This window comes from Ascaphus truei, chromosome 2 (assembly GCF_040206685.1).
Source record: "Ascaphus truei isolate aAscTru1 chromosome 2, aAscTru1.hap1, whole genome shotgun sequence".
Taxonomy (NCBI): domain Eukaryota; kingdom Metazoa; phylum Chordata; class Amphibia; order Anura; family Ascaphidae; genus Ascaphus; species Ascaphus truei.
In genome coordinates, this window is record NC_134484.1 from 208,687,872 (window position 1) to 208,715,150 (window position 27,279).

General features: G+C 44.1%; 2 protein-coding genes across 6 annotated transcripts in view; one reads left to right on the forward strand and one right to left on the reverse strand.

Annotated features, from left to right (window-relative positions):
* C2H5orf22 (chromosome 2 C5orf22 homolog) overlaps nt 1–4,043 on the reverse strand; it is a 45,118-nt gene extending 41,075 nt beyond the window's left edge. Inside the window, exon 1 of one of the 2 annotated variants that reach the window (XM_075585903.1) lies at nt 3,712–4,043. In XM_075585903.1, coding sequence (XP_075442018.1) covers nt 3,712–3,792 — 81 coding nt within the window. In that variant the 5' untranslated portion in view covers nt 3,793–4,043. The remainder of the gene's footprint in view (nt 1–3,711) is intronic. The other variant, XM_075585902.1, reaches the window with a different exon arrangement.
* A 399-nt stretch (nt 4,044–4,442) lies between these two features.
* The window catches only part of DROSHA (drosha ribonuclease III), a 222,659-nt gene continuing 199,822 nt past the window's right edge, over nt 4,443–27,279 (forward strand). The window contains exons 1-5 of one of the 4 annotated variants that reach the window (XM_075585899.1): nt 4,608–4,809; nt 6,259–6,342; nt 7,087–7,943; nt 9,744–9,827; nt 14,257–14,491. In XM_075585899.1, coding sequence (XP_075442014.1) covers nt 7,090–7,943; nt 9,744–9,827; nt 14,257–14,491 — 1,173 coding nt within the window. In that variant the 5' untranslated portion in view covers nt 4,608–4,809; nt 6,259–6,342; nt 7,087–7,089. Of the gene's footprint in view, nt 4,554–4,607; nt 4,810–5,708; nt 5,919–6,258; nt 6,343–7,086; nt 7,944–9,743; nt 9,828–14,256; nt 14,492–27,279 lie in introns of those variants that run through there. The other 3 variants (XM_075585898.1, XM_075585900.1, XM_075585901.1) reach the window with 3 other exon arrangements.

A 27,279-nucleotide genomic window follows, 5' to 3' on the forward strand; every position in this document is an offset into this window, starting at 1 on the left:
ATCACCCAGCACACAGCACTTCCACTGCAGCAAGGGATTCTGGGAAATGACATGCAATATCATACAGTATGTGTTATATATATACAGTGGTTGACAAATCACCAAAAAATCTACTCGCCACACAAAAAAATCTACTCGCCACCTAGTACCAAACGTGTGCTGCTTGGGCCAATATTTACTCGCCCGGGGGTTAAATCCACTCGCCCGGGGCGAGCAAATGTATAGGTTTGTCGAACACTGTATATATATATATGTTGTGTTTCCTTCATACGCTTATAGTGACGGTGTGTGTGTGTGTGTGTGTGTGTGTGTGTGTGTGTGTGTGTGTGTGTTATACATGCTTGCAAAATTATGAAACATTTTGAAGACTTTAAATGTAGCTAAAAATGACATTGCAATAAGGTTGTCACCGTTTACTCCGAAATCTATTCTGATCTGGCCCCTTTGGAAAAATAATTGCAGCGCTCTGCTCTAGGCCTTTTGCCTGCTGAATTTTAGAGCTCTAGACATGTAAGGCTGAGTCCCCGCTGGCGCTGAGCTCGATTGGCGCTTGCGGCGCTTACCTTCTGCAATGTTGATCAGCACATCCCCTCTCCCGCTGTGCTCGCGCGCGTGCACACACGCTCTCCCAAGCGTTCTGCTTGGGGAGACAAGGGAGAGATACTTTCGTGCTGAAAGCAGGGTCACATGACCCTGCTCTGACAAATGGGAAGAGAGGGGGCGTGTTCTACACTGCTGTCACACAGCAGCACTGAATTCAGCAGAGAGAAGTGGAAAGGCGGGGGAGGGGCCAAACGGACGGAGGGGGGGAGGGGCCAAACGGACGGAGGGGCCAAACGGACGGAGGGGGGGAGGGGCCAAACGGACGGAGGGGCCAAACGGACGGAGGGGGGGAGGGGCCAAACGGAGGGGGGGGGCAAACAGACGGGGGGGGGGCAAACAGACGGAGGGGGGGGGGCAAACGGACGGAGGGGGGGGGGCAAATGGACGGAGGGGGGGGGGGCAAACGGACGGAGGGGGGGGGCAAACGGACGGAGGGGGGGGGCAAACGGACGGAGGGGGGGCAAACGGACGGAGGGGGGGGGGGGCAAACGGACGGAGGAGGGGGGGGCAAACGGACGGAGGAGGGGGGGGCAAACGGACGGAGGGGGGGGGGCAAACGGACGGAGGGGGGGCAAACGGACGGAGGGGGGGGGGGGGGCAAACGGACGGAGGGGGGGGGGGGCAAACGGACGGAGGGGGGGGGGCAAACGGACGGAGGGGGGCAAACGGACGGAGGGGGGGGGCAAACGGACGGAGGGGGGGGGGCAAACAGACGGAGGGGGGCAAACAGACGGAGGGGGGGGGGCAAACAGACGGAGGGGGGGGGCAAACAGACGGAGGGGGGGGGCAAACAGACGGAGGGGGGGGGGCAAACAGACGGAGGGGGGGGGCAAACAGACGGAGGGGGGGGGGGCAAACAGACAGGGGGGGGGCAATCAGACGGAGGGGGGGGGCAAACAGACGGAGGGGGGGGGGCAAACAGACGGGGGGGGGGCAAACAGACGGAGGGGGGGGGCAAACAGACGGAGGGGGGGGGGCAAACAGACGGAGGGGGGCAAACAGACGGAGGGGGGGGGGCAAACAGACGGAGGGGGGGGCAAACAGACGGAGGGGGGGGCAAACAGACGGAGGGGGGGGCAAACAGACGGAGGGGGGGGCAAACAGACGGAGGGGGGGGGGCAAACAGACGGAGGGGGGGGGCAAACAGACGGAGGGGGGGGGGCAAACAGACGGAGGGGGGGGGCAAACAGACGGAGGGGGGGCAAACAGACGGAGGGGGGGCAAACAGACGGAGGGGGGGGGGCAAACGGATGGAGGGGGGGGCAAACGGATGGAGGGGGGGAAAAACGGATGGAGGGGGGGGCAAACGGACGGGGGGGGGGGGCAAACAGACAGGGGGGGGGCAATCAGACGTAGGGGGGGGGCAAACAGACGGAGGGGGGGGGCAAACAGACGGGGGGGGGCAAACAGACGGAGGGGGGGGCAAACAGACGGAGGGGGGGGGCAAACAGACGGAGGGGGGCAAACAGACGGAGGGGGGGGGGCAAACAGACGGAGGGGGGGGCAAACAGACGGAGGGGGGGGCAAACAGACGGAGGGGGGGGGCAAACAGACGGAGGGGGGGGGGCAAACAGACGGAGGGGGGGGGGCAAACAGACGGAGGGGGGGGGCAAACAGACGGAGGGGGGGCAAACAGACGGAGGGGGGGCAAACAGACGGAGGGGGGGGGGGCAAACGGATGGAGGGGGGGGCAAACGGATGGAGGGGGGGAAAAACGGATGGAGGGGGGGGGCAAACGGACGGGGGGGGGGCAAACGGACGGGGGGGGGCAAACAGACGGGGGGGGGGGCAAACGGACGGAGGGGGGGCAAACGGACGGGGGGGGGGGGCAAACGGACGGAGGGGGGGGGCAAACGAACGGAGGGGGCAAACGGACGGAGGGGGGGGGCAAACGGACGGAGGGGGGGGCAAACGGACGGAGGGGGGGGCAAACGGACGGAGGGGGGGGCAAACGGACGGAGGGGGGGGGCAAACGGACGGAGGGGGGGGCAAACAAACGGAGGGGGGCAAACAGACGGAGGGGGGGGGGCAAACGGACGGAGGGGGGGGGGCAAACGGACGGAGGGGGGGGGGGCAAACGGACGGAGGGGGGGGGGCAAATGGACGGAGGGGGGGGGCAAACGGACAGAGGGGGGGGGCAAACGGACGGAGGGGGGGGGCAAACGGACGGAGGGGGGGCAAACGGACGGAGGGGGGGGGCAAACGGACGGAGGGGGGGGGCAAACGGACGGAGGGGGGGCAAACGGAGGGGGGGGGCAAACGGACGGAGGGGGGGGGGCAAACGGACGGAGGGGGGGGGGGCAAACGGACGGAGGGGGAAACGGACGGAGGGGGGGGCAAACGGACGGAGGGGGGGGGCAAACGGACGGAGGGGGGGGGGCAAACGGACGGAGGGGGGGGGGGCAAACGGACGGAGGGGGGGGCAAACGGACGGAGGGGTGGGGCAAACGGACGGAGAGGGGGGGGGCAAACGGACGGAGAGGGGGGGGGCAAACGGACGGAGAGGGGGGGGGCAAACGGACAGAGAGGGGGGGGCAAACGGACAGAGAGGGGGGGGCAAACGGACGGAGAGGGGGGGGGGCAAAAGGACGGAGAGGGGGGGGGGGGCAAACGGACGGAGAGGGGGGGGGGGGCAAACGGACGGAGAGGGGGGGGGGGGCAAACGGACGGAGAGGGGGGGGGGGCAAACGGACGGAGAGGGGGGGGGGGCAAACCGCCGGGCGCGCGTGTCACAGACATTACTGGGACCGCAGCCTTATATTGTAGTGCTCTGTATTTACTGTTCACACTCATTACCCAGAATCCCTTGCTGCAGTACAGTATGTGTGCCTTGTGGCTATGGGGAAAGGCAAGTTGGTGAACCTGCCATATGTGCTATTTCTATTTGCTATTCATGGAGGATGTCTTTTTTTTAATTATTTTTACTCACCATAACTTACTTTGTTTACCAGTAATTCCAATACTATCCCAAGTCATCCAGTGAGGCCACTAGATATTGCCTTATAAATCAATACAAATCACATAGTACACTTGTCACAAATGATAAAATAATAATTATACAGCTAAGGTAATACATGTGACGGTGTGAGTGGTGGATGCGGTACATACATCGTGGTGGTCCTCTACCACCCAGACCGGCAGGTCGTTGTATTTTCTCAGGCGGTGAGGTTGTTGCGTGGTGCTGCTCATTGTGACAGGTGAATAACGCCCGATCTTAGGAACAAACAAGGATTCCAAAACAGAATCTGTTCGTTATCCTCCACTGTCAAAGTGGAACGTCCTCAGTGCGCAGCGGCCGCGGGTTCGTCACACGCCACTATATGGCTGTCTGTCTAACATGCGGGGTTCTTGCTTCCAGGCGGGCAGTAAAACAAGGGGCACCGCGCTCCGATTGGTCTGTGGGTAGTTGGCAGGGAAGCGCTGTCTGCTGAAGCTTCCGCTGCCCTGGTTGTTGTGATGACACAGTGCACGAGGCTGCTCGCCAGTCCCTTGTGTGTGTTAACCCTTCCGTGACCAATAGTCTTGCAGGTCACTGCATCGGAATGCACATTCCGGCTCCTATGTGTGAAAGGGTTAAAGTAGACGTGAAAAAAAACACACCTGGAAAATTATAATGTGTCTTTTATAAAATATGGGATTGTTTTTATTTTCTTTGAACGCACAGTAACTTGCCCCAAATAAAGATGGCCGTCAGAAGCGCTACGTTCAGTCACGTGGTTAGTATACGATACGCAGAGCGTGCGTGTTGTCCTCAATTTTATTACGTTGATTGGTTCCCCGTTTCACTCCCTTCCCTGGCCACCATCCGGAGACCTTCTTGTGTGATTGACACATTTTCCGACTAATTGGCGCTGAGCAGCAATTTACATGTGACCTATCATCAGGCTCAGAGTAGGTGGGCGGGACATCCGCTTGCTTCCCGGTGCTGTCTGCGTGTTGAGTTTGTGCTGGTGAGTGTAATATAATAATATTATTATCCTTCATGTAGGGCGGCCGGGACGGAGGCACCTAAAACCAGTTGTAACTTGTTGCTGTGTTTCAGGGTTGTGGCAGTCGCATTGATCCTGGAGGCTGCTTGCAGGCTCTCATACCTTATATATTTACACCTTATAATGGGTGTACTACATGTATCCCCCCCACCCCCCTCGGTGAGGTGATGTGTCTGAGCCTCCACTGCAGGGAGCCTAGGGTGTATCCGGAAACAAGGTTCGTCAGCGCCTCCACCTGTAACGGATCCTACGATGTGGATTTGCCCGTTACAGGACATATATATATATATATATATATATATATATATATATATATATATATATCACACAATAACCACACTCTTGGTAACATAAAATAACAGTTTACTGTGATGGATGTATGTATGTATGTATATATATATATATATATATATATATATATATATTGGCTACTGGTTACAGCTAGCCGCCAACCGCACATGGCCGTAAGCACCCACCAACGTCCCACACTCTTGTCCACAGTCCCCACAGTACTTTATGAGGGCCTCGTGCACTCGACCACTCGTGTCCACAAGGATAAAGCCCCCACCCTTTTTGTGTGGTCAGCGCTGCCACTGTACTGTGTGTTGGTGCACTTTGACGCAGTGTGTGCACCTGCTGTGTCCTGCGATGGGGTTCACGGACCCAACTGAACCAAATGACCCAACTGAGCTTGGCGACTCCGGTGCGTCCGTTCTTGGGGGGGATCTCCACACGAGGTATCCACCTCAGCGATAGTCTCTTCAGGGGTGATCTGGTCCCAGACCACCAAGGGCCAGGATGCTGCTGCGTCCTGGCTGTCTCCCTGACTTATACTGGTTCTACAAGACCGTGTCCCTATCCTATGGGCCGGTCCCTGCAGCAACCACAAGCTGAGGGGAGTCGGGGCCTGCGGGGGTGATTCTGGCCTAGTGCAGGAGTCAAAGACCCCTGCACATACCACGTACCCCTATCTGCCGTGGTCCCAGTGCGCAAAAAGTAACTATCAGGTAGCAGGGGATTGCTGCATCCCTATTGGCTGGTTCCCTGCACCTGACTGCCCCTATGCATGCTGGGGCTTGTAGTGCCCGCGGAGCCTTATAGTGGAGGGCCGGCACAACTCTACACTGTCTGCGCATGCGCGAGCTCTGATCCCCGCCGGGATGTCAGAACCCCTACTGCGCACGTGCGCTTGTCTGTCATGGCGGCCCCAGCTAGCCGGGTTCGCCGCAGAGCCTTCAGCGTAACGGAGCTCCCTCTCTCCCTCTCACCGGAGTCCAGGGGAAGTCCCCAACCACAGCCACACCCTTCCCTGCAGCCGCATTGGAGGTAAGGGGAAGGCAGGGGGACATGGCTACATGGGCCAACATCATTTTTGGGATGTGGATATATGTCATTGGTTTTGATACTTTTTAATGGGCCAATGTGCACCCAAAACGAAGAGACGTGACATCTCTGAAGCTCTGTGCCATTTCTAGACTACTGTACAATGTATCCAAACTTCAGAAAATGTATAGGTATGGAAACAGTCTAAGATGCCTCTCCACCATTGTTCCCTGTAAGAACAAATGGTCACAATTCACCAGTGATCCCAACGGCCTGTGGGTGAATGTACTTTGGCTCACTGTGCGCTCCTAAGTTCACATTGAGCTCTCTCTGCTTCTCACAGGTTCTCTCATAGCCGTGTCTTCTCCTTACTATCTCCTGTCAGCAGAGATATTACTGCCAGACTTTGTGCTTTAGTGAGAGACTGGTGAGTATATCTCACAGTGACGGTACTTTTATTTGTCAGTCCCCAATGACTTTGACTATACAGGGACTTTTGGGGTGCGGTTTTCACCAAATTAAGCATTGATTGATGATTTGAGTAGTGATGGATCCTATCTCTTATAGTGCATAATGCACCACCGCTGTTCTCTACTGCTCAACCTATCACATATACACTCAAAGCCAGGACATTTTGACAAATGTATTAGGACCCTTGAGTAGCTGAGATAGCTGGGGCAAAAAATGCGAAACTGGAATGTTTGGTAACTTTACGTATCCAGGACTGATGACAGCTATTCAAATTTTCATCTACTTCAGATCTCAAAACCTTATATACAACTGTGTTTAAAACGGAGTCCAATCAAGTGCAAAACTGAGGATAAGAGCACAATACTTAAACAGTATAGCAATAATATAGATTTTATATACCTGCGTAGTAACAGTGGTGAAAATTCATATAAATATATTTTGGACATAATTGTCTAAATATGTTCATGTTGCATTTTACCATTCTGATTGATGATATCTCCGATTTATCTGAACAACGGAGTAGGAACTAGGGTCCAAAAGAAGCACGCCATACAAAAGTTCTGTTGAAGGCAGTGATTTACTGTAAAAAAAAAACTAATAACCTTCAGTTTCTCTTGTGATTTCTTATAAACTATTTGTGACTCCTGTTTATAAATGATGGTGTTTTTCATAATTCTTTTTTTTTTTTGTATGTGTTTAGAACATGTCTTTACATTTAGGACAAGGCTGCTCACAAGGTCGAGGAGGCCCTGGGGCTCCCATGCAGTTCTATAGACCGGCAAACCTGAGGCCCACTCAGCTGCAGCAATCTTCTGGGCAGTATTGCTTTGATCCTCAGAGTATCCCTCCTCCCACCTTCTCCAGCGTGCCGAATACTAATTACATGCCCCCGAGGCCTGATTTCATGTCTTATCCACCACCTGTTACCCCACCAATACAGAGTGCAATAAACCAGTGTCCCCCAAGGCCTCCTTATCTAAACCATCAAGTCAGGCAGAGTTACCCAGTGCCACCCTATTTTCCCCCTACTCCTCCTGTAGCTGGTCCAGGTAACCCTCCAGCTGCACGACCGCCCTCCGGACAAAGCATTTACCCTTACATGGGGCCTCCTGTCATGCCCCCTCCACCAATTATGCCCCCTCCACTGCCACGTGTGAACTTTCAGGCTGCATACGCCTCTGGCTACTCCCAGCAGACTTTTCCTCCACCACTGCCACCACCGCCTCCGAACTTTAACAGCTACCAGCAGAGTTCAGCTTCTTTTCAAGGGAGCAGCAACTACAGACACACGAGCCATGGACAGTACCAGGCAGAGAAGCCGCAAAGTGAGCATAGGACACCGGACAGGGGCAAACACTACGAAGATCACAGACACCGAGGGTACAGCCATGGGGACAGGCACCGGTCTGAAAAGCACGGGAATCGGCGATACCGAGAGAGAATCCCTGAACGTACAAGAAGGCAAGACAGCAGTCGGCAAAGGTCGGAGTATTACTGCAACAAGGAACCGTCTCGTGGCAGGACTCCTCCACGTCACTCAAGTTACGAACGAAGCCGGTAAGCTATAGTGCATTAAAATTGGAGAGATTGAGGGAATCCGTGCGTTATTTTTTCTTTTCCCGTTGATGTGAGATGGGCAGAAATAAATGAGTTGTTTCACATTGTAGGCATTTGCACTATAGGCAGTGTTATTAATTTGGGTGCTAGGAACTTATATTCAATATGCGGCGCAGTCGTCTTCTCAGTGCTCATGTATATTTAAGCTCTGTTCATTGGATGCTTCACGTCATACTCAATAAGAGTGGGATGCCAAATAAAATGGCCTCCTTCGTGGTAGAAACACATTTTACAAGCAACAAGCACTTAAAATGTGCCCTTTCTGGCTTTAAGATGGATAGTTTCAAGCATTTGAATATGCACTTCTTAGTGACAGCGTAATCAAGCTATTTATTTAAAAACAGAAAGGCATGCAAGGGACACTTTAATAGACATAGTCTGACCATTTTCCTGCCTGCTGTAAATCCTCAGACCCACATTCTACTTATCTTTTGAATATTTAGGCCACGTGTGTTTATACCAAACAGCTTTGAATATCCTTTGTACATTAACATCCACAACTTTGCTGAGAGGATGTTCAGTGAATTCACTGAAGAAGTCTTTCTTCTCACTATTCTGTTGACCCTCCTGCTTAAGAGCACGTCCTCTTCGCTCAGCATTACTCCTTCTCTGAAAAAATCATCCAGCTGTTTATACTTTTAATGTATTTAAAAGTTTGTCTTTTTATTTTTATTTTCATCCATATTCTGTGTAAAGTTTCTGAAATCTTTTTGGTGACGTATTGTTATGTAGATGGTGCAGCATTTCTGTTTTAGTTTGTCCTTCTGGGGACAAGTCTTAAGAGGTTGACACAGTAATATGGTTGCGTTCTTATCAATTATTTTCTATGATGTTGCTTTATTGCACTCATTCTGCTGCTTTTTGGATACAAACAAACATCCTACCTGCATTCCCAATGTCTTTATGTAATTTTGAGAGTTCATTTGTAATGACCTCTCCTTTGCTCATATTTAGCCAAATGTTTAATCGTTTTGGTTGCCACTTCTGAGCAATCCGCGCATCGTCTTCAAAAATGCATACGTACTGTTCCAGTCCATCTGTAATACCCTAGTGAAGACAATAATGTGCACTTGTCCCGATACTGATCCCTAAGGCACTGCTATTGAAACCCTTGCACATAGTGAGCTCCATTTACCACAATCCTCTGTTACCTATCCGTGTGCTATGTTTTGTCCAGCCAGCTTAAACCCCGCTCCCAGACATTTCAACGTGTGGAGCAGTGTTAAATACTTTACTAAAATCAATGTAAGGGGATACACCTACAGCTGTGTTCTGATCTACTACCATTGTCAGACCGTCAAATAAAATAGCTCAAATTGTTTGACACGTCCACATAAATCCATGTTGCCTAGGATAGTGCAAGAGGTTTGAATTTAGATATTAACAATTATGTTACCAGTTCTTCTTTTTACTGCTCCCTCCCTGAGCTACAGGTACAGCTGTAGATCAATGTGCTATAGGCTCAGAGCCTGTGGCAGTCTGATCCAGTTGCCCAGCTGGCACTTACAAGGTTGAGGGAGCAGTTACTCTACACACGCACCAAGTGGGATTTACTTTGTGTTATTTTTGGGCACAGAGATTAATCCGACACTATCACAATCCAATCCAGTTGCATAAAAAGCAAATGCTTTGTAGTTGAAAGAAAAGTAAATGGAAACAAGGAAAAGGACATGTGGCCATTTATATATTACAATGTGTGAGCACTGACTAACAATGCATTTTCTTTTTTAAACACGAAAGGGAAAGGGAAAGAGAGAAGCACCGACGTCGGGATAGTCGAAGGTCACCAATGCCGTGTCGAAGCTACAGGAAGAGACCAAAAAGGTAGATTCTGGCTGCAAATGTTCAGTAGTCGTATTTGGCTTTGCATCACACTTTTTCATTATTACAGCGGTGGCATCTTTAAAAAGGTGATCTGCATTTGCTAAGCCCGAGTGGAAAGTAGTTTTTAGTATCGCCATTTCAACCATGATCACATTGAATCTGCCATACCCGCAATAATTGCTGCTATGCCACCTCCTCCCAATGTGTAGATAACTGTGCATATTTTGTTATATAATTTTTCAAAACTGCTTTTTCTTGAGCTCCTCATAGAATTCCTAATTTTACATATGTATGAATAATGATGTTCCAGTGCTAAGTTTACAGTATAGATTCTGCAGCATATTAGGTATGAGTGAGGTAGCATTTAAATGTTCATGAAAGCTTGCATTTTTAAACTTCAACACGTTGAAGGTATTATTTCTAACAATAATTTGTTGTAGCTAACACTGCCCTCAACAGCATGCTTGTTTTAATGATATGATTTTTACTTAACATTGTATGTTGTCAATCTACGTGTTATGTATTTTGTATTCTACAGTGTCTGCACCTGTCATGCACTTTCTATTTACTTTACTTTCTTCAAACAGCACTTTCTTGGGAGTAATTCTCTAGCCATCATCAAATTAATGGTATTAAGATGACGGGAACAAGAAACCACCAAAATGCTTTCGTTATACAGTATGGCGAAAGGTGTGTGTGTGTGTGTGTGACACTCCAAGCAAATGAGTAAATGGACAAGGTGCATGCTTCATAGAGTAAGAATAGGTAACAGCTGCTATCACCAAAGCGACAGCAAAGAAACAGCACTCAAATTTCATCAAAGCAAAAAGTGTATTGACAAAACACATCAGCGCAAAGATAACCAACATTTCGGTCCTCTAAGGGACCTTCCTTTGGGTGGCACCACCCGGTGGAAGGTCCCTTAGAGGACCGAAACTTTGGTCATCTTTGTGCTGTTTCTTTGCTGTCGCTTTGGTGATAGCAGCTGTTACGTGTGTGTGCGTGTGTATGTATGTATGTATGTATGTACAAAAGATTCAAATCAGAGACACAGGTGCATATAACACTTGAAGGATTAATACGTGAACAAGTCCTATATTCGAATTCCACAACGAGATGTACCTAATAGATGAAAAAGATACCAATATGGTGAAGTACATTTATGAATAAAAATTTTGTGCTAGCAACAGAGGCTACTTACAATGTAGCAGAAATAACAGGCACATCAGTAAAATGCTTTCAGATCACTGCATCAAAGGGGCTGATAATCTCAGGAACCGCTCACTCCGTCTGTGTGCTCGGATGCAGAAGCTTCACTGCTCAGCTGTAATCAGCAGTTGCGCGGGTCCTCTGATGGTGACATCACTCCCCTAAACGAGGATACCGCTGGCTCCGTTCACTCGGTGAGATTAGCCACCGGGCTCAATTCCAAAATTGATATAACCGTCCCAATAGCCTTCAAATAAGGCTTTGCAGCAAATAGAAAGACAGTTAAAAGTCCTGAATATAACAGAAAATAGGGAGATCTACTGAGAGACCCTCACCCTACTAGTTTCGTCTGAGTTTGGACTTCTTCTGGGGCATGACTCAGACATCACCTGAACATCATAAATACTAGATTGCAAGGTCCTGATAGGCTATGCAAATTAGAACTAGTCTCTTTACTAAGATAATCAGGTGCTAAGCCAATTAAAATAGAAAACAAAACAGTTAAGAACCTGGTATTTATATAAAATATACAAAAATTATATAAAAATGATCTAATACAATTGAACATATATAAATTCAAAAGACAAGAAATGGTACTGAAAGACTCAATTTTATACATCAAATATAATTAAAAAAATCATCAGAATTAAATGTAAATGGAAAAGACCAAACCTTGCTAGTAGCTGGAAATTTCTAAATTATTTTAAATAAGGAAGGCACCTAAATCAACATCCACATTGAGACCTAGTGGAACAAGAGTTTTCAATGTATGTATCCACCTGGTCTCAAGTTTAGATATTGCGTTTATGGTATTGCCTCCTCTCCAGTGATATAGCAGTATACTGTTTTTTGCACGGGCATTGGATTAGATATACAATATTAATAGAATCACAACTGAATTGTCTCCCAGTTGTTTAAAACCATCTTGCAAAAAAGAAGTGTATAATAACACGTTTTTAGACACTAAAGGTTTCTATAAGTGTCTGAAATGCAAGATGTGTAAATTGGAACCTCCTGGTTCCAAATAGACTAAAAAAATCATTTCTACACATACGGGAAGTAGCTATAAGATTAAGCACCTCATCAGTTGCGATTCCATTAATATTGTTTATCTAATTCAATACCCGTGCAAAAAACAGTATGTGGGTAGAACCACAAGAAAATGAAAATTGCGTTTTGCCGAGCATATACTACTAATATACAAAAAGGATTTATGCAACATAATTTGTCCAAGCATTTTGCTGAATATCATAACGGAGATCCTGCAGGAATTATTTGTATTGGAATAGACAAACTGCTATATAACTGGAGAGGAGGCAATACCATCAACACAAAATCTAAACTTGAGACCAGGTGGATACATACATTGAAAACTCTTGTTCCACTAGGTCTCAATGTGGATGTTGATTTAGGTGCCTTCCTTATTTAATATAATTTAGAAATTTCCAGCTACTAGCAAGGTTTGGTCTTTTCCACTTACATTTAATTCTGACGATTTTTTTAAATTATATTTGATGTATAAAATTGAGCTTTTCAGTTCCATTTCTTGTCTTTTGAATTTATATATGTTCAATTGTATTAGATCATTTTTATATAACTTTTGTATATTTTATATAAATACCAGGTTCTTAACTGTTTTGTTTTCTATTTTAATTGGCTTAGCACCTGATTATCTTAGTAAAGAGACTAGTTCTAATTTGCATAGCCTATCAGGACCTTGCAATCTAGTATTTATGATGTTCAGGTGATGTCTGAGTCATGCCCCAGAAGAAGTCCAAACTCAGACGAAACTAGTAGGGTGAGGGTCTCTCAGTAGATCTCCCTATTTTCTGTTATATTCAGGACTTTTAACTGTCTTTCTATTTGCTGCAAAGCCTTATTTAAAGGCTATTGGGACGGTTATATCAATTTCGGAATTGAGCCCTGTGGCTAATCTCACCGAGTGAACGGAGCCAGCGGTATCCTCGTTTAGGGGAGTGATGTCACCATCAGAGGACCCGCGCAACTGCTGATTACAGCTGAGCAGTGAAGCTTCTGCATCCGAGCACACAGACGGAGTGAGCGGTTCCTGAGATTATCAGCCCCTTTGATGCAGTGATCTGAAAGCATTTTACTGATGTGCCTGTTATTTCTGCTACATTGTAAGTAGCCTCTGTTGCTAGCACAATCATTTTATTCATAAACGTACTTCACCTTATTGGTGTCTCTTTCATTTATAGGTGCATCTCGTGGAATTCGAATATAGGACTTGTTCACGTATTTATCCTTCAGGTGTTGTATATCCATGCACCTGTGTCTCTGATTTGCGCCTTTTGTGTTTTTTAGTACTTTGTATTTTCTTTGGGTTGGCTCTCATAGACATCATTGCAATACTATTTTAAATCAGTTTTGCTATCTATCCTATCTATCCTATCTATCCTTCCCAGCAGGGAAAGCAAAGAAACAGCACTCAGTAGTATGTAGCAAAAAGATTGTATTCAAACAACATGACAGCACATGTGTAAACCAACGTTTCGGTCCACTAAGGACCTTCTTCAGGGACCAAAACGTTGGTTTACACATGTGCTGTCATGGTGTTTGAATACAATCTTTTTGCTACTTACTACTGAGTGCTGTTTCTTTGCTTTCCCTGCTGGGAAGGCAATCTGTTGCATATACTTGTCTTATGGAACATGCACCTGACAATTTGACTCTTTTGCTTGGAGTGCCAGCTGTGCTCTATATCTCTATATAACACGTGCACGCGTGTGTGTATATATGTATAACTTCCTTCCTTTTTTTTATTGGACCAACATGGAGGTTTTTTTCACTTTCAAGACCACAAAGACCACAAAATTGTTTTCTAACACTTGGTGCTGAACCAAGATGGAATAATGTCACTTGGTGCACTACTAGATTCTCCTTTTAAAATATTGAAGTCTAGTTTTAGATTGTGTAACATTCTATGTGGGGATAAAAATCTGTATTTTCCCGTAATTAAATGTCATTGACTATATGGTAATGTTACTTGGTGTATTTATTTTGTTCCTCGTGGGTAAGTCAGAAACATTGATGTATGAAGTTTGAAAGATTCCACATCCAAGCACTTTGGGGAACATTGCATATAATAACTGTTAGCTTCGTTTTCCATTGTAATGCAGTAGGTTGGGGGTGGGGGAAATCCCAAACAATAACATGCCTAAACAAACTGATTTTGTGCTTTTGTTGCTTTCTGCTGAAGCCCGTCCCCTGGTCGAGACAGGAAGCGACCACGGTTGGAGGAGGACAAGGAATGTCCCTCTGAGAGCCAGGCCTCAGGCAAGGAAAAGAATTGCACTGCCATAAAAGACAAGGTTCCTCTGGAAGAGAACCCGTTGGAAAACAATGAGGAGGAAGATGAAGAATTGCTTAAGCCTGTGTGGGTCCGCTGTACCCATTCGGAAAGCTACTATTCTAGTGACCCAATGGACCAAGTGGTGAGTGAACCAAGAGTATTGAATACAAAGCTTGTCCAGGACAGATCATTTTTGCTGTAAATACCTCCGCTATGGTCCAGTGTGGGATTTGATATGGTTATTATGATTATAATATGAAAAATGTTGTATGGTGCTCTAAAGACAAAACCGCAGTAAAACAGAATGATGTCTGGGAAAAACAACCCATATATTATATAACTGTCCAACAAGATGTAACCTGGTAGATTATGATCCCACGGAGCACTATATCCAGTGCTGATGATACAGCAAAAAACCACCAGGATGCGTTCCCATAAAAATAAAGCTAATTTAATGGATCACAAATATTGAACAAAACACACCAACGCGTTTCGGACTATGAATAGCCCTTTATCAAGGTAAAGGGCTATTCATAGTCCGAAACGCATTGGTGTGTTTTGTTCATTATTTGTGATCCATTAACACTGGATCCATCAGCACTGGATATAGTGCTCCGTTTTTTCCTTCCTCTTCTTCTCTGAGGTTATTATGATTAGCTTCACTTGGTGTCAGACACACATTGTTATGGTAGTGCAGTTTAAAGCAGCAATTCCACCTACGAGAAAAAACATTTTCCTTTTATTTTTTTGTGTATATGTTCTCTACAATGAGATTAACAGACAACCTCATTGTGTAGTATGTTTGCTACAGTTATATCAGCAAATAGTAGAATAAAAACACACTCACAATGTAAAAGAATAAAACCGCTTATCTTAGAACAGAGCTGGAAGAGTCTCTGCGTGTCCTTAAGAGGGTTCCTTCGTTGCCTCGCATCGAACTGCTGATCCACAAGCTAGTCAACGGTGCTGTTGACAATAACTCCATACGGTATGGAGTCGGCGTACTGTCTGAAAAAAACTCGCGCTTCTGCCCTGTGAAAGAAAAGAGAAAACAAAACACTTTTGTTCTATGTGTTTCGTGATTAAAGAATTACTTCATCAAGGGATGATGTATGCTATCTCCTGCTCGATTACTTAGGTCTGGGAGAGACCAATGGGCCAATCACAGACGTCTTGGTATAAAATGTTACTATGGGTTGTAATCCATGGTAGGTAAAAGCACAGGATTAGTACATATGAATGGGGGTCATAGAAGTCGATAGATACTAGATACTATAAAAACTGGTAGGAGACCCCAAGGATAGTGATTATAAAGATGAAAATCAGACTATTTAATATTAAAAGCACTAAGCATATGGTGGAACAGGAAGAGAATTAGATTAGAGGGGGAGGAGAAGGATAAAGGAATGTAGACTATAATATACACACATTGAGACTTGGGAGACTAGTACAATCATCTCAAAGAATGAATGCAACATATTATAGTTATCTATCCATCTTCTCAGAAACAGGGCACACACAAAACAGAAATGTCCCGCATATAGCACTCAGGTATACATATAACAATCCCTGACCCTGCCCTGTGAGTATAACAAGGAAAAATCCTTCTATTAGGAAGACCCACATAAGCTGAGTACACACTGATATTATAACCTCACATACTGTATACAAGTGTCTTGGATAGAGGGTTTAAATAAGCCCTTTACCAAGTGAGGCCAGACGGTCTTATAAATATGCCCTACTATAATAGTAAAAATGATCAGGGTTATAACTATCTACATATAAATCAGGATTAACAAATGCTTATCTGCTTATGTGTACTACTGCAGCATTTGTTATTCCTGATTTTGGGTGTCCTCTAAATATGTCTATGTAGGATGGTTATAACCCTGATCATTGTTACTGTTATAGTACTTTTCGGTATATTGTTTATTGAACTTACCTTGACCTAGAGGAGCACCATCCCCCACCCTACTTCAAGCTGAGCGAGGGTACCCCTCTTTCTTTGTCTACATTCAAAAATGAAAAAAAAGGATATTAAAAGAACGTATCAATTGTAATGCCCAATTTCTTGTTTATCTCATCAAATACTGTGACAAGCAGAATGTGGACCGTACGATCAGACCCTTCAAAACCAAGTTCCAGGAACATAAACATAATATCAAGGCTTTTTTTTTTTTTTTTTGCAACATAGTCTTTCTAAACACTTTGTGGAATACCCTAATAAAGACACTATGGGATTAGAGATAAAAGGCATCAAACACATCACTTCTGATATTGTGTGCAGTGATCGATTGTTACAACTCTGCAGAAGAGAGATCTTTTGGATCCATACTTAAAACGCTACAACTACTAAAGTCTTAATAAAGATATAGCAGCTTTTCTATTGATTATTTTCCACATTTAATCTTCCATGTCCATGTTATTAAACTTTAATAAAAAGGATTTTAAATACATAATATAAATATATATTGTATAATAATAATATTATAATATAATTTGGGTGCTTGTCCCATAAAGCAATAATAAACCATACGATACCGTTTAAAGCACAAGATCAGGAGACAGCACTCTGGTAAGTTTGATCACAAGTTCTTTGTATTGAAAAAAAGACACACAAAACGACCTTTCGGTCCCCCAATGGGACCTTTCTCAAGGTGGTGCCGCACAAAGAACTTGTGATCAAAATTACCAGAGTGCAGTCTCCTGATCTCGTGCTTCAAACGGTATCGTAAGGCACCTTGATAAAGCGTGACATCACGCGAAACTCGCGCGTCGGCTACCAGCACACTTAAGTGCATGTGCAGGGAATTCTACTTACCAGCGCTTCTATGCGAATCAACCCGCCAGCGCTTCCCTGTTACGGCTGTAGAAGACTCGGCATATAGCTTCCTGGCAAGCTGAGCATTAGATAAGGGGTGTTTTTAGAACACCACCAGCAGGGAGGAGAAGAGATGTTAACCTATTCACCTTGTGGTTAGGTGGTTTTGAGTTAAAATTACCACGACTGCTCTATTACACTGTGCTCTCTCCTAGAGCAACTCAGGTTAAGTGTTATGACTATACAACACTTACTGTCTCGCTATTAAGACTTTACTGTTAAGGGTGTATATTTCCACCTCACCAGTGTACTCTATTGCAGTATTCATACCATACTCCTATCACCACCTACCATAGGGAACTTTTACTTTTATCCAGGATCAACACTTCATACAGCTGCAGCGGCCGTTATTCAAACAAATCACGGGTTATGTACATCGGAATACCGATGTCATGACGCGGGATGTCTTCCAAACTTACTGCCTTAAGACGCGAGTGCAGAAAATGGCATTTTAGAGTTCTGGTTTTTAAACACCTGAAATTGACACAGTACCACAGTAGCACACATTGCAATTCATTCATTTCATTGAAACAGAAACAGAATCCATGAAATTCAACAAAGCAATCGCGATAAGAGCGGGTGCTTGGGGCGATTGGCCGCGTTCGTGCTGCGTGGAGTACAGAAGAGCACGAAATTGGCGCCGTGATTTGTTTGAATAACGGCTGCTGCAGCTGTATGCTCTGTATAAACATCACCTATTCCAGGTCATGATATTTGTATACCATATCCATTGTCCTGTCTGTTATAAGAGTTACAGTATATGTTGCTATCTTGAATATACTAAATCTACTTACCTATACTTTGGTAGACTACCTATCACCACTTTCTATTAATAGTCTAGTACAGGGGGGCGCAAACTTTTTTCCCTGCGCCCCCCTACCGGCGGTCCCCTCACTCCCGCGCCCCCCCTAACCCCCACTCACCTGCGTTCCGGCGTCATGTTGCCATAGCAACGTGACGTCACATGACCTCCGCGTTGCCATTGCGACGAAGGAAGCCGCCGGAGCCTAGGTAAGTGAAGGTTTACAGAGGCCCTGCAGTTCCCCCGGCACTTACTTTAAGTGCCTTCGGGAAGTCTCGAGCCCCCCTAGTTTGCGCACCGCTGGTCTAGTAGATAAGCACACATTAAACTTCATAGGACCTTTGGGACGCATTTTAAGGTTATGGTAATAGTCACTACCCTTAAGGATCTGATACTGCTGCAGTTGAACCAGCTCACTATAGGGCATTGACCCAGAATTACCCTGGAGGAAATGCATCAACATCAGGGTGGTTCACTTCTATCGCTGACCTTAGTGTGATTCAGATTATGAAGGTTTTTCTTTATTAATATCTAGGACTCCTCCCTGCATTACACATCCTGGTATACAATATAGGCTACGGGTATTTTGTTTTAATTTCTACCATATCTACAATCAGATACCTTGTATGCACAGTATACGTAATATATATTGCCTTCCATGGGATTTGAATCCACATTTTGGCAATACCTTTGGATTTGAATAAGATCTATCCATCTATTTATCTATCTATCGTTATATATATATATATATATATATATATATATATATTTTTTAATTTTTTTTTTTGAGCCCATTTGGCAATCAGGATGATCATGGTGGGAGAGCTATATATCTCTAGTCCCGATTATATACTAAAGGTTCTATACTAAAGGGACACTTATTTTTCATTATGGGTCACTGTACCAGAGGTTGTTTAGTATTTATAAAAAACAACAACCCCATTGATTTACAAAATCCTAACATTTATCACTGAATTTGAACGATTTAGCCAAGCGTCGTCGTCAAAATTACATATATAGCTCAACCCCGTTATAACGCGATCAGTTACAACGCGAATCCGCTTATAGCGCGATACAAGCGTGGCTCCCAATTTTCGTATTTATGAATACTTTACAACACGATTATTGCTATCTTAAATACTGTATTGTACAATGCATACAATTGTACATTATTTGTAACCATACCATATCCGCTTATAACGCGATGTGATTCTTTGGACCCCAAGCACAGGGGGTTGAGATGTGTATATACGTATACACGTGTGTTTGTTTGTGTGTATGTATTGTGACAAACGCCCCTCTTTTGTAGCGCTGACATCTGTCTGGGTTCTTCCCGACACAGTCTTCTAGGGTTATTTATACGAAAACAGGATCATGCAAAGTATTACATTGCTTAACTCGGGCTTCTGCCTGCTTTATTTTCATCCAAATAAGGGACTGCAGCTTTAACATGTGTAGGTTAGAGGCACTCAGACATTTTCATTCAGCGGTTCACTTATATTTTTGTCATAGTATTTCCCACACTGTTATTTCAAATAGCAAGAAACCAAATTATATAAACAAAAATTCTATCCCTTTCAGGGATCTAACTACACATCAGAATCAGTCTCTCTAACAGCTGCTGGCCAACTAACCTGGTTCCCCAGCTTAAAACAATGCCCTCTCATTTAGTGTCACTAGATACAGCACAGTCTTTTAGCAACAGCAGTAAACATTTGTTTTGTCTTATCTGTTCGTGGTGGGAACTCGGTCCCAAGTGTCCAGGCAAATCCTCTGGTACTGTGATACTTGGAGGGGCCGTCCACTCCGAACTGGATTCCGGGGAGCAGCGATACCCCCAGCCTCCAGGCTCTAAGGAGAGAGAGTGAAATGCAAAACCTCTCTGCTCTAAATACCTGTGCATGTGATTAGAAGAGCAGGTGAGGGAGAACTAGAGCCATTGTAATCTGTGGTCTGGATTTTCCATCCAGCTGCCTGAGTTAATGAGAAGCTGTGGAACGGATCATTTTTAACTATTCCTGCACTTTCTGACCTAAAATGGGGCAGAAAGCTGCCTAACATCTTTGGACTATGTCACATATCCCCCTCCCCAGCTCACACCTACTGGGGTGAGCGGCCATGGACCTCACTGGGGTGAGCATCCTACCTAAAATACTTGAGCTAACTCCTCAGTACAATATTAAGTATTCACATGACACGAATATTAACTTTTTCCACGGCAATTATGGACAATAGGTTTCGTCATAAGAGACTATACTTGGCAAACATATTTTGTTGCTCTCTATTAGGGAACTATTTTGAAAAATAAGTGTCTAGCACACATTCTTACAACCCAGGATATGCTAAATATATTCACAAAACCAGACAATTTCTATTACCTCCCTGGGTTTTTCTACTCTAGAATATGAACCTCGTTATATATTTACCAACCGAAAAGGGCATTTTATTTCTATATTGTAAGCTACCAATATTTTTTTTTCTTATACTACAGCCTTGTAATCTTAAGGTCCATCAACCCTGTATATTAATTTGTAGTTTAGCTACATTTTCAACACAGAGAACCAATATAACATTGTAATATTGACAAAATGCTTATTCTAGAGGCCTAATATAGCATAACTACACTAGCTTATTTGCATAGTTAAGTGTCCGTGACATAGTCCACACGTGTAATAACAAAAAATTGTCGGTCAATTCCCCAAACACATATTTTTTTTTTTTCTTTGACTTCCAGTCCATTACATTTCCTGACTTTATTTCATAGGCCGCTGCAACCTGCAAATGACTGGACTGTTTCTTTAGCTTCTGACGGAACTCTGGGGCCGGATAGTCTTTGTCTTAATATTGTGGCCCAGGGTGGCGAGATCCGGAAAAATTCAAGGCCAGCGTTGACCTTCGTCGCTTTTGCTTTGCAACCTTTGAACCTTTATGGTACTTCTTACTGCCATGTATTTTCTCACGACCATCACTCTCAGAGATTTGGGATTTCCCCTCTGGGGCAATTATATGGTACTTAGAAGATGAAGCACTGATTACCTGGATGGGGCTCTCACTAACTCCGGCTGTACCCTGTCGCATTTTACCTTTGTAGTCGGCAGGCATGTAGTCTTGGGCCTCTCTTTCCTGAGGCCTACATTTATTCAGGCCGAAGTACCGCTGTATAACCAGTGACGCATTTCTCAGGGTTTGATAGCGAATCCTGTTCTGTGTCATCCTAGTCAGAGACTGGATTTTTATAGTTGCTCCTTTTATAATGAGGAAACTGTTTCGTACCATGCGGGCACGGTAGAATGATTGAAGAACACAGGCTGCTTTATTCCGGCGATTTAAACTGACGAATTTTCATCCCTCTGTAGGCAGCCTGTAGGATGATAGTTGCGGCGCGTTTACGCCGATAATTTTCTCTTTCCCTTCTTCCTTGGATAAGAGCTTTGCAGTGCTTCTGAATTATTCTAATGCTTTTCTCCTTTTTCAAAACGTTAAGTTCCTCCACGGGAGAATTCTGTTTTGTGCATACATGTCGCAATTCTGTTCTCAGAGCGTCCATTTCTTCCTGGTGCTGGCTCTGAGTGTGTATCAATGCATTCTGTAGTGCTTCCTGCACTTCTAATTTTTCCTGAGTCAACTGTTTCTTTACTTTTTCTGCTTGGTCAGTCAAATCTGAATTTTCCAATTTCAGACTCTCATTTTCTTGCTTTACAGTCTCTAACTCACTTAGGGCAATCTCATGGGTTTGCTTCAACATTCTCTGTGTTCAAACCGTGGCCCTCCAGGCGTGAGTTTTGCACCTCTGTGCTGAGCGCGTGAACCTCTTGTAGGGCCTTCCAGTATTTCTGTTTTAGGATAGCAATCGATTTGTCAGACTTAATCTGTTTTTCATCCATGGTGGCAATTACGGTGTTGGCCTTTTCCAGCCTAGTCATCACCTCTTCCAGCTCACTCCGTAAGAGAGACTCTGTTTTCTTCAAAACCTCGTACTCCTGTAAAGCTGGAAGTATACACCTCTGTAACTCGGCGTTCGCTTCTCGCACCTTATTGTTAGATTCTTGCTCCTTCTTCCAACATTCTCGCTCCTTCACCAAATCCTGCCACAGGACTTCATAATTATGGCGGGCAGCTTGGAGTGCAGAAACCAAAGCCTCTTTATCCTGGTTCAAAGATTCAGCTTCCCTTTGTTCCTCCTTTTCCTTTGCCACTGTTCCCGTGACAATTCTGCCGGTCACTCCGGTCTGCAGCACATCTCGGCGCCTTTCTGACGCATGTCCTGACAGCGCAGGTTCAAGTGGCTCGGTCACTTCCCCTGTGACTTGAGGAACAGTTTTCTTTTTCTTCTTCTTTCTTTTTGCTTTATTAGCTCCAGAGATATCAGTGGTACTGGGCACACACTCACTGGTATCAGCTTCCACATCTTGCTTGCACTCACAGGGCGTTGCTTGCTTTTGCAGCTGTTTGTCTTTGAATATTTTGGGGCACACATCTTTCATGTGCCTTACTTCACGACAGGCCCAGCATACTAAATTCATCTGTGGGTATGGCTCTCCTCCTGGGGCCACATATGAGTCGTCGTCATCATCATCGTATGGCCTGAAGGGACACTGTTTTTCAAGATTACGTGCATTGCAAAACAAACATTCCACGTCGGCCATTTTAGAAACCCGGCAGAGACAATTTGCTAGCTGCAATTTCACTCACTTCAGCAACTTACATACAGCACTTGCTAGCTGCAAATTCACTCACTTCAGCAACAGGCATTAGCTTTACAAACAGCACTTGCTAGATGCAAAATTTTTTTCTTCAGCAAAACATTTTGGTTTTCTGTTTGGGTTCAGGGTGCTATTGCATCCACACTTCGCACATTCTCTGTGTATGCTAGAAGCACAACTGATATACACAGTGGGACAGACTTCACTCATAGCATCTGTATTTTACTTCAGCTGGGCGGCCATTTTAAACCCCCGCATTTATTTGCAAACCCACAGACTTTAGTGTCGACCCGCATTCTCCACCATATGTGACAAACGCCCCTCTTTTGTAGCGCTGACGTCTGTCTGGGTTCTTCCTGACACAGTCTTCTAGGGTTATTTATACGAAAACAGGATCATGCAAAGTATTACATTGCTTAACTCAGGCTTCTGTCTGCTTTATTTTCATCCAAATAAGGGACTGCAGCTTTAACAAGTGTAGGTTAGAGGCACTCAGACATTTTCATTCAGCGGTTCACTTATATCAGTGTCATAGTATTTCCCACACTGTTATTTCAAATAGCAAGAAATCAAATTATATAAACAAAAATCCTATCCCTTTCAGGGATCTAACTACACATCAGAATCAGTCTCTCTAACAGCTGCTGGCCAACTAACCTGGTTCCCCAGCTTAAAACAATGCCCTCTCATTTAGGGTCACTAGATACAGCACAGTCTTTTAGCAACAGCAGTAAACATTTGTTTTGTCTTATCTGTTCGTGGTGGGAACTCGGTCCCAAGTGTCCAGGCAAATCCTCTGGTACTGTGATACTTGTAGGGGCCGTCCACCCCGAACTGGATTCCGGGGAGCAGCGATACCCCCAGCCTCCAGGCTCTAAGAAGAGAGAGTGAAATGCAAAACCTCTCTGCTCTAAATACCTGTGCATGTGATTAGAAGAGCAGGTGAGGGAGAACTAGAGCCATTGTAATCTGTGGTCTGGATTTTCCATCCAGCTGCCTGAGTTAATGGGAAGCTGTGGAACGGATCATTTTTAACTATTCCTGCACTTTCTGACCTAAAATGGGGCAGAAAGCTGCCTAACATCTTTGGACTATGTCACAGTATATATGTATATATACATATATATATATACACACACACACACACACACACACACACACACACACACACACACACACACACACACACACACACACACATACAGATATACACACACACATATACAGATATACACACACACATACATAGATATACACACACACATACATAGATATACACACACATATACATAGATATACACACACATATACATATATACACACACACACACATATACATATACACACACACACACATACAGATATACACACACACATATACAGATATACACACACACATACATAGATATACACACACACATAGATATACACACACATATACATAGATATACACACACATATACATATATACACACACACACACACATATACATATACACACACACACATATACATATACACACACACACACACATACATATATACACACACACACACACACACACACATACACATCAAATGGATATATAACTGTATGCTCATTTGCATGTCTTAGGCAGGTCTGCAACCCCACCTTTCACCATTATCACCCAGCACACAGCACTTCCACTGCAGCAAGGGATTGTGGGAAATGACATGCAAATGAGCACACAGTTCCACTTTTTGCTTCAAAACAATTTTAAACATGGTTCCCATTAGGCTTAAGCTTGCTGCATGGTCACAGCTTTAAGAACAGCCAAGGTTAAGATGCATTGCCAGTAAACCCACCCACAGACAGCTGTTTCGACCTTAATGGGTCTCATCAGTGTGGGGTTGGTAACTGGCTATGCAAAGTGTGTGTGTAAGTGTGTTTCATCTAATAATTAAAAATAACTGTCATAATACACCCACTCAGGAGAAAGAGTGACCACAACTGGGTTTACTTTTCTGTATATAGTATATTTTAGTTTTTTAAGTAAAGTATTTTTTTTTTTTTTAGTTTTAGTATCCATAAAGGTACATGTAATGCATCTCTTTTGCCACAATTAAAACAACCCTTGGGTTTTGGGTTAAGCTAATTTTGTTTCTTATAGTAACTATTTCTAAAGAATGTAGGAGTCTTTCGTTTTTCTATTTGTTCTATATAGATGATACTGTGAAATTTGGGTAGAATTGACCAAGCAGGGGCTCTAAACAGAGGATATTCCAATGTTTTTTAAGGTCCTGGGTATGTGTGGTGCTGCAGTATTATATTTAGAAATAAAAATGATGCTCTTCTATGTTCCTAGTCCTGTCACTTGTTTTTTTTATTGGTTATTGGCTTTTTTTCCCTACCTGGGATGAGAGGTTTTACAATATTGGTAGCTTTTTCTAGTGCTTGCTCAACAGTATCTACATAGTAGTTTCTGTCAAGAAACCTGTTCTTTAGTTCCAGGGATTGTATGTAAAAATCGTCATTCTTGGAGCAATTTCTGTGGAAATTGATCATTCCAATTAGGATGATGGTTACTTCTTGTGTCCATGAAACCATTACACTCAACAGGTTTTCTGTAAGTTTTTGTGTAAATGGTCTCATCTTTGATAAGTAGCAGATCTAAAAACTCAATTTCTATTTGGCTTGATTTGGATGTAAATGTCGGACCCAATTTTTTTCATATAGAATGAAGTTAAAAACTCATTAAGACTTTTTATTTTGGATGGAGATATACATCAATATACCTTCTCCAAATAATATAATTTAAAATAAGTGTTATTCTTACAGATAAAAGCATCTTCCCAAAAGCACATAAATAGGTTTGTGTAACTTGGTCTCCATAGCTGTTCCACATGTTTGCAAATAACCCTCAAAATAAAAATAATTGTGGATAAGAATATTAAAGATTATATGTACAATAAAATCCGTTTGTTATTTGCAATGAATTATTAAGAAAATATTTGAATAGCGTCAACATCCGATTTATGGTCCATACAGGTGCATTTTACCTGTACATCACAAGTGACGAGCATGGATATGTCTTTCCACTTTAAATCTTGGATTAATGTAAGTAGCTGAATGGAGTCCCGTAAATAGGATTTTTTAGATTCACAACTATATTTTGTAGATGGAAATCTAGGTATTCTGCGAGATTTGTCGTAAGGGAATCTATTCCCGATATTTTTTGTCTTCCAGGCGGTGTATCAAGATTTTTGTGTATTTTCGGTAGGTAGCCAAATACTGCCACTCTGTGCTTTCACAGAAATATATTTTATACTCTGAATTGTTCAATATGCCCTGATGCTTGGGAGAGTAGAGTTACAAATTCTCTTAGGTGTTCAATTGTGGGATTATACACAAATTTCCTATATGTGGTCATCATCTAGGGGTCGATATAGGCTTCCTTAAAGTACTCCGTATGGTTTTGTTGAACTATTCCCCCTCTTCCATCGGCCTGTCTGATCACAATTCCAGAATTGGTTTTGAGAGGTAGTCTCTCTCCTCTTCAGTAAGATTGGACCTCTTGTGTTTTAGATCACACAATAGTTTCAAATCCTTCTCAACTAGATGTTGGAAGGTATTAATAATAGTTACCTTTGGCTTAGATGGGATAGAAATTAGAACCATTTTTTTGAGGTGACCGTGGATTACATTGGGTGTGAATGAGCTATCGGTCAGCCCTTCAGACTCTAGAATGTGAAGATTTTCTTCTTGATATAGTACATCCTGGCTGCTTAAGGATGGATAATTCAAATTGGTTTCAGGGATTGTGTTGTTGGATGCCTTACTTTGTCCATTTACACTCCTGAAACAATCGCTTCAAGGTGAGTTTGCCGATGTACTTATGCAGATTTTATATAATTATTGGAACTGGGCTGTTTTCAGCTATGGAGATCCCTCTGTATTTGAGAAATACTGGTAAAGGTACTGAGTTTAAAGTTTTCTCCTGGGAAATCATATGGCCATCAAATCTCACGCCATTCATGGGACAATTGACTGTATGTTGCTGCTAGGTATTCCACAAAAGTCATATTGACTTTTATATGGCGAGCTCCAGCACTGAAAAAAGACATTATCTTGGGAACCGAAGCATCCCCAGAACTGAAAATAGCACAGTGCATGACTAGAGGGCCCCTGGTTTCAATTATGTAAATAAAATAATTAAAAAACTTTTGCAGGGATTACTGCTTTAAATTGGTATTTTTACTACACTATTGTATTCAAATTTAATGTAACCGGATACTTGAAGAAAACTATTCAAATATGTATGTGTATCTTTGTTATACTATATATAGCGCTCCACGGCAGAAATACACGTGACATATTACACAAATAAGCAATTCAGACATTTAAAGTAACATTAGGAAAAGGAGTCCCTGCCCCTTAAAAAAGCTTACAAGCTAAGTGGTAAGTAGGGAGAACTTAGAGACACAAGGAAGGTGTTCTGGTAAATGTCTTCAAGGGCTCCAGGTCAATGCATATGCAATGTATAGTATCAGCCAACTGAGCTACTCATGTGTTTTATGGTTGG